General features: G+C 41.5%; 1 protein-coding gene across 1 annotated transcript in view; it reads right to left on the bottom strand.

Moving 5' to 3' along the window:
* Iqgap2 (IQ motif containing GTPase activating protein 2) overlaps positions 1 to 12,633 on the bottom strand; it is a 256,337-nt gene that overhangs the window by 60,978 nt on the left and 182,726 nt on the right. Inside the window, exons 17-19 of the mRNA XM_042690727.1 lie at positions 9,066 to 9,236; positions 1,898 to 1,981; positions 1,080 to 1,151 (exon numbers count right to left, since the gene is read on the bottom strand). Of these exons, the coding sequence (XP_042546661.1) occupies positions 1,080 to 1,151; positions 1,898 to 1,981; positions 9,066 to 9,236 (327 nt within the window). The remainder of the gene's footprint in view (positions 1 to 1,079; positions 1,152 to 1,897; positions 1,982 to 9,065; positions 9,237 to 12,633) is intronic.

Below are 12,633 nucleotides of genomic sequence, written 5' to 3'. Positions count from 1 at the left end.
GAAGAAGGGATCAAATTAGCTGTAAATATAAGCAAGACTATAGGGGGACTGTTTAAGTAATGGTAGACCTATAAAGGGAAAAGAATTTTAGTCCAGAACTTAGATCCAATATGCATTCACCTATCCTTTGAAAATTCTGAAAAATTGGTGGGCTTCAATTTAAATAAGTTAGTGGTTAAGAAAAGTGTACATTCTTCACTAGAATATTTTTTTTTTGTCAGTGATGGGGCTTGAACTCAAGGCCTGGGCACTGTTCCTGGGCTCTTTTGTTCAAGGCTAGCACTCTACCATTCTGAGTCTCAGGGCCACTTCTGGTTTTTGAGTGGTTATTTGGAGATAGGAGTCTTTTCCTTTAAATTTATTTTTTTGTTACCTCTTCCCTTGTTTTCTCCTGCTATCCCTCTTCCTAACTCCCCTCCCTCTAAAGTTGTAAAATTCATCTCCAACATAGTGGCTTGTGAGTAGAAGAGTCTTATCCAGACTTTTCTCCCCTGGCTGGCTTAGAACTGTGATCCTCAGATCTCAGCCTCCTGAACAGGGCTGAACCACGTGCGCCCGGCCTTCTCTAGAATCTTATCTTTGGTATTACTAGTCTACACTATTTTCCTGTGGCTTATTTTCTCTCTCTTCCTGACTGGTGAACTTTGAGTCTCACTGCGATTTCTGAACTGAACAGATGAATCGTCCTTGGCTCTCAGGTGTATTCATTTTGTTTTTTTGTTTTTTTTTTTTTGGTTGTGGGGCTTGAACTCGGGGCCTGGGTACTGTCCCTAAGCTCTTCAGCTCAAGGCAAGCACTCTACCACTTGAGCCACAGCGCCACTTCTTCTGGGGGTTAGTTGGAAATAAGAGTCTCACGGACTTTCCTGCCTGGGCTGGCTTTGAACTGGGATCCTCAGATCTCAGCCTTCAGAGTAGCTAAGATTACAGGCGTGAACCACCGGCGCCTGGCTTTCAGGCATATTCTTTTGTAAGTGGTGATTTCTACCATGTAAGAAAAAGCAGCCAATGCTAACTTTCAGTATGCATTTATCTTGCTCCTTTGCAACCCAGCTGCAAGCCCACGTGCATTTCCCTTACGTGATCTTTGAAGTACTGCAGTCGTGAGAGGTAATTCTTCCTTGCTGCTGCCATCCGGAACCAGGACTGGATCTAAAATACAGTGGAACAGAGAAACCAAGGCCATCACCAAGCAGTCCTGAATATCACTTATAAGAATTTCCTAAAAGTGTATTATTTGGTAACACCACATTGTTTTATTAAGGAGCTCATGTACAGGGGATCATTCTCCATCTTCAGTTTAAAGTATCTTTTAAACTCAGTTGCCTCTGCTTCCAATTCCTCTCCAGCCCTGCCCTGCTGTTCTGTCATCTGGCTTTTCAACTTATCTGCAGTTTGTTTTTGTATAATTCTTTGACCTTTTGCTCTGTGAGAGGGGTCACCACAGTGCCTTTGCTATCTCTAGCTCAGAGCTATCTTCCTGCCTGGAAAATTGGGTTAGATTAGCTCAACATCAAATTCAGGACCCAAATTCCTCCTCCTGCCTCTCACTATTGGCTTTATGTTGGCTTTACAACTGAGTTGTTCAGCTCGCATGTTCGTATATTTCAGATATTATTAGAAAATTCAGTAAGAATAACAACAAATTCAACTAAGCAAGGGGATGTACATCCAGCTTTGATCATCATTTTAGATTTTCTAGACAAAGAGCATTTAGTGGTTATAAAAGTAATCCCTCATTTAGTTCTCATAACCACATAAAGGAGTAAAGAAGTTCACTGACTCATTAGACAAAGTGGGGATTCAAACTTAGGGCTGACCTTCAAGGCTCACACAAGCCAATGGCTCTCCTGGGGAAAAAGTTTGGGTCAATCACCAGATTAGGTAGGACTATTTACCTTCACAACAGAATCAACGTTGCCAAGGAACACTTGCTGCCTGCTCAGATAGTCTTTGCGTTGTTTTTGTCCCTTCCAATAAGCCTAAGGAAAAGAGGGGGTTATAGAATTATTAATAAGTAATGATTTCCCATAGTTGGGAAATCAGTTGCTGCTGGTACTGAACTGAGTCACCCTCAGGGGCCCTTCCCATCTCCTCTGGACCCTGTGTCAGCAGCAGACACCTCACTGGGGCACACACTGGACTCAGGTTGAAGAAAGCAGAACAAGGATGATTACTTACCAGGTAGGGGTCCAGTTGCCCATTCAATAGCTTAATTTTACCAAGGTCACAGGTGACAAAGGAATATAAGGGTATTTCCCTCAAACACACACAATTAACTAAGTGCTGGTATGACTTCATAACAACAGAAACTTCTGTAAAATCTCTGGGTGCTGATGGCTCACACCTGTAGTCCTAGTTACTCAGGAGGCAATCAGCATTGTGGTTCAGTCCAGGCTGGCTCCAATTTACCACCAAAAAAGCCAGGAGTAGAGCTGTGATTCATGGTAGAGCGCTAGCTTTGAGTAGAAAAACTAAGAGGCAGTGCCCAGGCCTTGAGTTCAAGATCAAGAACGGGTACAAGAAACACACTGAACAATTTTCTTTTGGCAGTACTGGGGTTTGAACTTAGGGCCTTGTGCTTGCCAGGCATATGCTCTATCATTTGAACTATGCCACTAGTCCTTTTTGCTTTAATTATTTAAATTATTTAATTATTTTTGCCTAGGTTGGCTTCAACTGTGATCCTCCTGTTTATGCTTCATGCATAGGTGAAATGGCAGATATCCATCAGAGAATGCCATTTTTACTCATTGAGAGGGGGGCTTCTCGAACTTTTTGCTGGGGTAGCTTTGAGCTGAAATCTTCCTCCTGATCTCAGCCTCCTGAATGGCTAGGATTTAAATAAAAAAGTACTGATTCATAGGAAGATGCAATAATAACCCATGGAGTTTCATGAACCCTTCCCTCAGCTTTTCCCAAGGATAACATTTTACAAACACACTTTCAAAGCAGTCAGCAGTGGGGCTAGGAAACTATAAAGGGTCATTTCTTTGAAGGGAAAGGTAGGTCCTTTGAAGGGAATTATGCGTATATCCAATTTAAAATTATATGCCTTTCACCTAGTATTTCTAACTTGCAATCTCTCTAGCCTAAGGAAATATACCAATGTTCATCTAAAGAGGAATGGCCAGATGCTGTATCATTACACAGCAGGTAGCAATGAGGAATGGCCAGATGCTGTATCATTACACAGCAGGTAGCAATGAGGCAGCCACATAGGCTAACTATGAAAGTGTTCTGTATCTGGAGAACAGAAGATCTAGAAGACATGACTAGGATAAAAAGCTATTACAGGAATTATGATGCCACATATGAACAATAAAAATATAGAAAATAATACATTTTATGCAAACTATCAGCCCAGGCCTAGATCTATTAGCAGTGGACACAAAGCAAGGGTGTAACATAGAACATAACTGTGTATCTGCCTCTAATCCACCTAACTTCTATTTTGAACTGCTATTAGTGTTTGATTATGTATCCTTTGAAATATGCACAACAAGTGGCGCTGTAGCTCAAGTGGTAGAGCGCTTGCCTTGAGCTGAAGAGCTGAGGGACAGCGCCCAGGCCCAGAGTTCAAGCCCCACGGCCGACAAAAAAAAAAAACCTCCTTGGTTCTTGAAATATGCGCAACAGGTGTGTGTGTATATATATATATATATATATATACATATATATATATATATATATATAAAGTATATCATGTGTAAAATACAAACCTATAAAAATATGTGTGCATATGTTTATGTAGCTTTTACTTTTTTGGCAAAATGGAATCTGACTATACGTCACAATCTTCTTTCTCTAAACCATATATTATGGGCATTATTTCATATTTATTTCACAGTGTGACACAGTATAGATTTACTATAACTTAACAATTCTCTTACTGATAAGCATGAAGTTGTTGCCATTTTCCTTGTGGTAAACCACTTTGGGCCCACCACTGTGACCATTTCTGCTCAGACAAATTCATAGGAAGGGGATAACTAAGTTAATACTATATAATGGCTACTGCCAGAATTGCTCTCCAAAGAATTATGGTAGTTATCTCTTCACTAGTGGACTCAATATACTCATAAGAATGGAAAGGTTAACGTTATCCAAACTGAAAGGACTTAATTCACATATTGATCTCCAGTAAAGGTGAAAAAGAGACCTTACCTCTTTCTATAATACCTTTGTCCTTTTTCCACTTCTAAGACAATTGGTAATTGGTATTATGTGTGTGTGTGTGTGTGTGTGTGTGTGTGTATTTTTTCCTTTGTGCATGTGGAACCATACTGGACTTTCCATATCTAACTTTTTTTTTTTTTTTTTTTTGTTGGTTGTAGGGCTTTGAACTCTGGGCCTGGGCGCTGTCCCTCAGCTCTTCAGCTCAAGGTGAGCGCTCTACCACTTGAGCCACAGCGCCACTTCTGGTTTTCTAGTGGTTTGTTGGAGATAAGAGTCTCATGGAGTTTCCTGCCCGGGCTGGCTTTGAACCTCAATCCTCAGATCTTAGCTTCCTGAGTAGCTAGGATTACAGGCGTGAGCCACCGGTGCCTGGCTACTTTTTTTTTTTTAAACTCAGGGCCTGGGCACTGTCTCTGAGCTTTTTCTGCTCTTCTACTGTGAGCCATAGAGCCATTTCCAGTTTGCTGGTAGTAACTGGAAATAAGAATCTTATGGACTTTCCTGTTCGACCATGAGCGAAAAGCTTGAGGACATCACACTGTTTTTACTCCTTCAGTTCTTTTCCCTTCTCAGTATCCCTAAATTCATTTGATTGTCCTCAGCCTTTTAAAAGGTTTTCCTTTATTCTCTTAGAAAGTACTACTGGTAAGTAGTTCTCTAATTTCCTCTTTATTGCTAAAGGGTGTTTTTCTGGGTTTAGAACACTTGTTGACTATTCTTTTAGCATTTAAAACCTGTTATGTCACTTTCCATTGGTTTTAAAAACCACCACCATCAAAGTGACTTCCGGCCTTACAGGAGGAATTGAAGATCCGCAGTAAGCTGTCCTTTCTGACCACGCTGTGGCTGGGACTTCTTTGGGTTTGTCCTGTCTGGGATTTGCTCAGCTTCTTCAATGTGGTTTAGCATCTCTTGGCACACTACAGAACTTTTCACTCCTTATGTCCACAGGGACTTTCTTGGGGCTGTCCTTTTCTACTCTTTCTCTAACGACACAATTGGTACCGTCCACCAAGCCCCGAGTCTCTCTTTACTATTTTTTTCAGTCTGTTTTCTTGGTTGCTTACACTTGGGGATTTCTATTGCTTTCCCCTATGATTTACGGAAATTCCTTTTCCCCCCCTTCCATTCTGCTGTTAAAACTATCCAACTAAGTTTTTTCAATCTGTTATTAACTCCCCCACTCCCTTTCCTTTTCGTTTTGCAGTCCTGGAGTTTGAGATGAGTGTCTTGTGCTAGGCAGATGCTCTATCATTTGAGTCATAACCCCATTCCTTTTTTGTTTGAGTTATCTTCTGAGTGGGGTCTTGAATTTCTGCCCAGATGTGGCCTCAGACTGATTTTTCTACCTGTGGCTTCCCGAGCAGGTAGAATGACAGGGACTGCCACCATGCCTGACTTATTGGTTAAGATGGAGTCTTGCAAACTTTTTGCCCGGGCTAGCTTCCAACCACAATTCTTCTGATCTTTGCCTCCCAAATAGGATTACAGGCACGAGCCACCATACCCAGAATAAAATTATAGTGCTATACATTGGGACAGATTAATAAATAGAGATACTTATGACTGAACTGGAAAATTCACTATTTTTTTCAATCTCTTCATTCACGTTTTAACTCTCTTTAATGTCAGTTTCAAATATATGCAGTATCTATTTCACATTCTGCAGTAGTAGATTTATTTACATCCTAGATGTCATTATTTCTCTTAATCCCCACAGCTGGCAGCAGTCCTCATTTTATTCTATCATCTTACTTTGTTTCATTAAGTCTGTGTCATTAAATTCTTTGACAGCATAAAACAGTTTCAGGATAAATTCTTTCTCTGTCTTCTGGAAAAGTATCTTTAGATATTCACTTATAGCTTATGCCTTTATATTACACGCCTTTTTCTCTTTTTGATATAAAAATTTCTTTTTCATTTATGAGATTTTTTTTCCTGGCTCATTCATTCTCAAACTTAGGCAATGATAGTCTTTCTAGTCCTGGGGATTGAATTCTGTTTTAAATACTAGGCAAGTTCTGTACCATTGAGCCATACCTCCACTCCAAACTTATGCAATTTTATCAGTCTTCTAACTGCTCAAAATAGTATGGCAGGTGGGTGCTGGTGACATATGTCTGTAATCTAGGTTCAAAGCCAACCTGGGGAAAAAAGTACGTAACACACCATCTCTAACCAGCAAAATGACAGACTGGAGGCATGGCTAAAGTGGTGGAGCACCAACTGTTAGCAAGCAAGCTGGGTAAGAACACAAGGCCCTGAGTTCAGGCTATGGTTAACCTTCTCCTTCCCACAACAACCCCCCCCCCCCCCCAATCTGGCTGGGAGTATAGTTCAGTGCTGTATTGCTTGCCTAGTATCAGCCAGGCTCTTAGTTCAATTTGAAGCTCTTCAAAAAGACAAAACAATGCAAAAACGTAGATTCTTCTTGTGTTCCCCTCGTGTTGGCCTGGGTTACTGGCTTATTCCAGTAGCACTTAGAAGGTGGGATGGTAGATTAGGCACATTCTTACCCAGTTCCTCAGCAAGGGATGGGTGGCAGGCAGGGTGAGGGAGCCTGGGGATAGTTGGCTCAGGCCTAGAAGATCTACTCCTGTATTTCTTTCCAAGGACTTGGTAAAATGATGTGTCTGGTCAGGGAATTAGAAAGCCCTCTGCAGGGGGAAGTGCTCTAATATCAGACATTTCCCTACTCCAGGCTGAATTGGCCTGAAACAAGATGGGCACAATTTGTCATTTGGCTCATGGTGTCTCTGTCTTAGGGGCCAGTAGGTTATAGACAGCTATTTATTTCTGGTCCACAACTGTGAAATGGGCTTATCTTGAAACCACATGCTTTCTTTGTCAGGCAACTGTCAGAGCAGTGAAATGAAGGCATGGTGGGGTGGTTCGGAGCTTGATGGCCTCTTCTTCAATCCCACCTCTGGTGAGGTGGAGGAAAAGGCTCCATGTGGCCCTCTCAGGGTTTTAGCCTTGAGTTCTAGTATCAGGAAATTCTTCAGTAACTTTTCCACTACAATACTACTCCGTGTCTATAATGTTGGAGAACATTGGGGTTGGCTCTAATTGTATCATATTAGCTGCCACCTTGAATTTCATGCAAAATTAGAGCCAAGATGGTTCTATTTGCTGGCTTTTGTTCACATCCTGTGATTTTTGTCTGCTAGTTGTTTAAAAAAAAGAATATACTGGAAACTCATTGGCTTACCTAAGAAACAATTTTTTTCTTTTTGGTTGGCCACGGGGCCTGAAATCTGGGCCTGGGCACTGTTCCTTAGCTCTTCAGCTCAAGGCTAGCGCTCTACCACTTAAGCCACAGTGCCACTTCAGCCTTTTCTGTTTATGTGGTGCTGAGGGACTCATGCACGCAAGGCAAGCACTCTACCACTGAGACACCTTCCCAGCCCAAGAAACAATCTTTTGAGTGTCAGTTTTGTAGCAAAGTTTTCTTTTATAAAGTAATTTCTAAGCTGGGCACTGATGGCTCATGCCTGAATCCTAGCTACTCAGGAGGCTGAGATTTGAGGATCACGGGTCAAAGTCAGACTGGGCAGAAAAGTCTGTGAGACTCGTATCTCCAATGAGCCACCAAAAAGCTAGAAGTGAAGCTGTGACTCCCCTGGTAGAGCATCGGCCTTGAGCAGAAAAAGCAAAGTGAGAGCACAAGACCCCAAGTTCAAGTCCCAAAAGTGGCATACACACACACACACACACACACACACACACACACACACACACACACACATACACACACAAGTCATTTCTGCTTGCTAACAACTTGAGAACAGCATTTATCATATGCAAGACACAAGAAGACAAAGTGTATAAAATCATTTTCTACCCTGAACAACATTATATGGAGGCAGAAAAATAAGATGAACTTGCAAAAGAATAGATTTGCAACTGAAAAGTTTTCAGTCTAGGAAATCTTAAGGTTACCTGCCAAAGCAAATATTCACCAAACGTCCACAGTCAGCAACAGTTTAAGTGAGGAGAAAGTTCTAACCGCCTTTCAGAAGCTGGTATGGTAACTGGTGAAGATACTCAGGACACCAAGAAAAAATGCCTAAATGTAGCACATTCTTCCTTTCTCAACAACAAGATGTTAAGACATACAGTCTTTTGATCCTCTTTTCCTCCCCTCCTTAAACAAAACCCAAGAATTTCTCCTATAGGTTCAGAGGAACAGTGACTATAGTCATGGTGGTGCACAACTTGGTGAAAGTAGGAGGATCGATGTCTGGCTCCACACAAAAAGTGTGAGACCCTATCTGAAAAACAACTAAAGTAAAAAATGGCTGTAAGCATGGCTCATGTTGTAGAGTTCCCACTAAGCAAGTAAGCACAAGGACCTGAGTTCAAGCCCCAGTATAGTTCCCAAAGGGCCCCCACCCAATAAGCATGTGAGATTATAAAAAGGAAAAGACCCTCAGAGATGCTAAATCTGTTTCAGTTCATCTGTTTTTGAATTCTCTTAGAATTCAAAAGAATTCTTTTTGAATTCTTTTAGAAGAAGCTAGGTGCCGCTCAATATCCATTAGTCCTAAAACCTGTCAGGTGACACACAGAGATCCAGCTGGTAAGAGAAACATGATTTCAGCTCTGATGTAAGCTGTCTTTTTAGTTCCAACTAGGTGACTGGCAGGTGAATCTGAACAAGTCAAATACGTCTAGGAAGCCATGGGTGAAAAGTCATTCATCATCAAGACATTTCTCTTCATAAAGGCTTTCTAAAGCAGACTAATGCCGGCTGATTAAGTAATACAAAAAATCAGCAATCAGGATTATTTGTTAGAATGCTGACAGTTGACTGTCTCTTTTCAAATTAAACATTTTCAGGGGACAGGACATTTTTCCGCAAGGAGTGGCAGATGAGTCACATACCTGTATCTTGACCACATTTCCTATTTGATCACCCAAAAAGGATTTCCTAGCTTCAAACTCTTCCCTAAGGCTGGGTCCTGAGGTGGTGTCCTGGAAGCGAAGGAGCAAGTCTTCAGGAGCAGACCAGAGATGCTGACGGATGTAGTTTGCCGTGACTTCCTCAATGATGTCCTGGCAAGAGATAGTTCTTACAGTTACACGTCACACATCACATGTAAGGACAGAACAGCTTCTGAAAACTGCATCTCTCAGAAAATTGAAAATGATATGGCTAGCTCTTTTTTCTGTTGTTGCTGGCTTGGTTTAAAGCATTTAGTTAGCGCAAAGGGATGAATTGGCTTAGCTTCTTTCTAGTGACGTGATTTGGAATCCTCTGAGCTTGGTGCCGAGGTGGCAAGATTGAATGATCACAGGATACGGAGGCAGAGATGTATGGTGTGGTGCTGGCAAGGATTAGGTGTGACGCTTGAGCCCCAGCATTGGAAAAGGGACAAGCATGCCTGGAGCTGGTGGCTCACATCTGTATTCCTTGCTACTCAGAGAGGCCAAGATCTGAGTATTGAAGTTTCAAGCCAGCCTGGGAAGAGAAGTCCATGAGAATCTTATCTCTACTTAACCAGCAAAACCTCAGAAGAGGAGGTGTGGCTCAAGTTATAGAGTGCCAGCGTTGAGTTTAAAAGCTAAGCAAGAGCACTAGGCCCAGAGTTCAAGTCCCAATACCTGAACAAAACGTGGGGATGGGGCACAAGCATGCCTACTCTAAGAACACTGCCTTCCGATTCCCTTGGGTTGCAGGCAGTACCCACAAAGTCCTCAGGCTCCTCCATCCTCTCTCAGGTTGGAACAGAAAACCCACTGGAAATGCTCAAAAGGATGCACTAGGGCAAATGAAGTATTTGAGGCAGAAGCAAAGGGAGAAGGAGAGGAACGACAAGGGCACTCAAGGGCACATGAGAAATCTAGAGAATTAATACTTTTAAAAAAAGAATTAGAAGAAGTTTCTGTATGGGCCATGAACTGGGTTTACTTCCACGTTTATTCTCAGATACAAGCAGAAACTCCTCTCAGAGACTTAGATACAGCTCAAGACCCTTATCCAGTGGAACTGGAACCAACAGCTGACTCATTTAAATAGTTAAAGTGAAATCATTTAAAGATGCATAAGCTTCTCCAAGAGAAGATGGGTTTATGTGTAGTCACTGAAAAAGATCCATATATTCAGAGTATTTAGAAGAAATACATTTCTCTCCACCATTTAATAATTCCAGCAGACAGATGTTCAATAGACTAAAAACTTACATTGGATGAGTAGGAGCAATTTCTTTTTGTGTGTGTATGTATGCCAGTCCTGGGGCTTGAACTGAGTGCCTGGGCACTGTCTGTGAGCTTTTGTGCTCAAGACTAATGCTCTTTACTGACTGAGCCTCAGCCCCACTTCTAGATTTGTGGTTTTGTTTTTTGTTTTGGTTTTTTTGGAGGGGTGACCGTCCTGGGGCTTGTATTCAGGGCCTGTGCTTTGTCCCTGACCTTCATTTTGCTCAAGGCTAGTGCTCTACCACTTGAGCCACAGCTCTTCTTCTGACTATTTTTGGTAGTCTAGTAGAGACAAGATTCTCACAGACATTCCTTCCCAGGCTGGCTTGAACCACAATCCTCAGATCTCAGCCTTCCAAGCAGTTAGAATTACAGGTGTGCGCCATTATCACCCAGCTATAGGAGCTACTTTTGATACCGCATTTTAAATCTTCAATCTTGCTTTTTCCAAGTTTGCTATGTCTTTTCAGTTATGATATACAATCCTTTAGTATTGCCTATACTCTTATTTTTCAAAATGTTAGCAATAATAACCCACTGCTCCAATCTTCTTTGCCTAAAAACTATAAAAGCTTCAAACATTTGAAATTAGTAACTATGTTCTTCACTCTCTTTTTGTCATTCAGAATTTTTGTCATTAAGCAGTCTTAGACTCAGGCCACAATTTTTCTCTTCTCTTTAGAACTACTCTGATGCTATTGATTATCCATGATTCTGTAAGATCTATATTTATGTACTCTTTTTTTTTTAGCCCAGTTAAAATGGAATTATTATCAGTATTTTCTGTTTAAACCTATTATAAATGCCTGGATCCATCAGCACGTCTTGTATCTTTTGGGCCTAATTTTTGGTTTTAAGTTCTAAGCAATCTTAGTGACACCTCTTCAAGATTATTTCCTTCTGAGAAGCATTACTTAGTTTTTATAGGGCCTAAGTATTTGTGTTAGGTTAAGTCTATGTCTTGTCTTACTAATTTGGAGTGCTGGGCACATACCCAACCCTCAGAGACACTGGTGCCTGTGTCAAAAACAATGGCAATAGTGGGAGAGCAGAGACAGTTGACTAGACATTGGGAACACTGGGAATAAATTTCTGCTTATTGCTGAATTCTGTACAAATTCTAACCCAAGTTTCTTTATTCCTTCTGTGCCTTAATTCTCCCTGTAGAAAAATAGAAGATGCTAAATTGCTCTCTTGCTTCTTTGAGGATTACTTCGAGGATTGCCCTGAAAGGAAAATGCAGTGGAAGGTAAAACTCTAACATGGGTGTTTGCCTGTTTGTCCTCTGATAAGACCTTATTTGCAATGTATGTATCTTTTAGGTAATTGTGGGCACACTAATGAAGAAAGATTACTTTTAACAAGGTGCTGGTGGCTCATGCCTGTCATCCTTGCTACTCAGGAGGCTGATTGAGGTTTGAAGCCAACCCATGCAGGAAAGTCCCAGAGACACTGTTCTCCAATTAACCACACAAGAAACCGAGAAGTCCGAAATGAAGATGTGGCTCAAGTGACAGGGTGCCAGCCTTGAGCAAAAAAGCTAAGGAAGTATGCTCAGGTCCTGAGTTCAAGCCTCTGAATGGGTTAAAAAAGAGATTACTTTTGGTTGTAACTTGTATTATATGTTAAAAGGGAGGGTTTCAACTTCACATTCCCCTTACTTGACTTCCTGCTGTTTCTTCCCTGCTTCTCACCAACTTTCCAAAAAACAAAGAACTCGAGAATGGTAATATCTGGTAATATCTACCTCACATTTTCGTCTAGCCACATCCCCTTTGGTTTCAAGTAACTTCCGAGAAGCATCCAGTTCCTTACTTCTATGTTCTAAGGAAAGAAATATCCATATCTAATAATATTATGGCCACAGAGGAGTGTCTCTTGTCTAGCTGTTTGTCTCATTCGTTTACATAGTGAAGGAGACTAAAAAAGAGTACTTTGGCCCAAGTTTTTGTGTGTTTTCACTGTGTGTGTGTGTGTGTGTGTGTGTGTGTAGGTAGGTAGGTAGGTAGGTAGGTACTGGGGCTTGAACTCAGGGCTTGGACACTGCCATTTCTGCTCAAAACTGGTGCTCTACCACTTGAGCCACACCTCTAATTTTCAGCTTTTTGGTGGTTAATTGGAGATAAGAGTCTAATGAACTTTCCCCTCCTGGGCTGGCTTTGAAATGTGATCCTCCTATCTTAGCCTCCTGATTAGCTAGGCTTACAGGTGTCAGCCACCAGTCCCTGGCTTGTATCTCTCCCTCTCCCCACCT

This window comes from Dipodomys spectabilis, unplaced genomic scaffold (genome assembly GCF_019054845.1).
Source record: "Dipodomys spectabilis isolate Male_0828 unplaced genomic scaffold, ASM1905484v1 ptg000140l, whole genome shotgun sequence".
Lineage (NCBI taxonomy): Eukaryota > Metazoa > Chordata > Mammalia > Rodentia > Heteromyidae > Dipodomys > Dipodomys spectabilis.
This window is presented reverse-complemented; position numbering and strand designations above follow the sequence as displayed.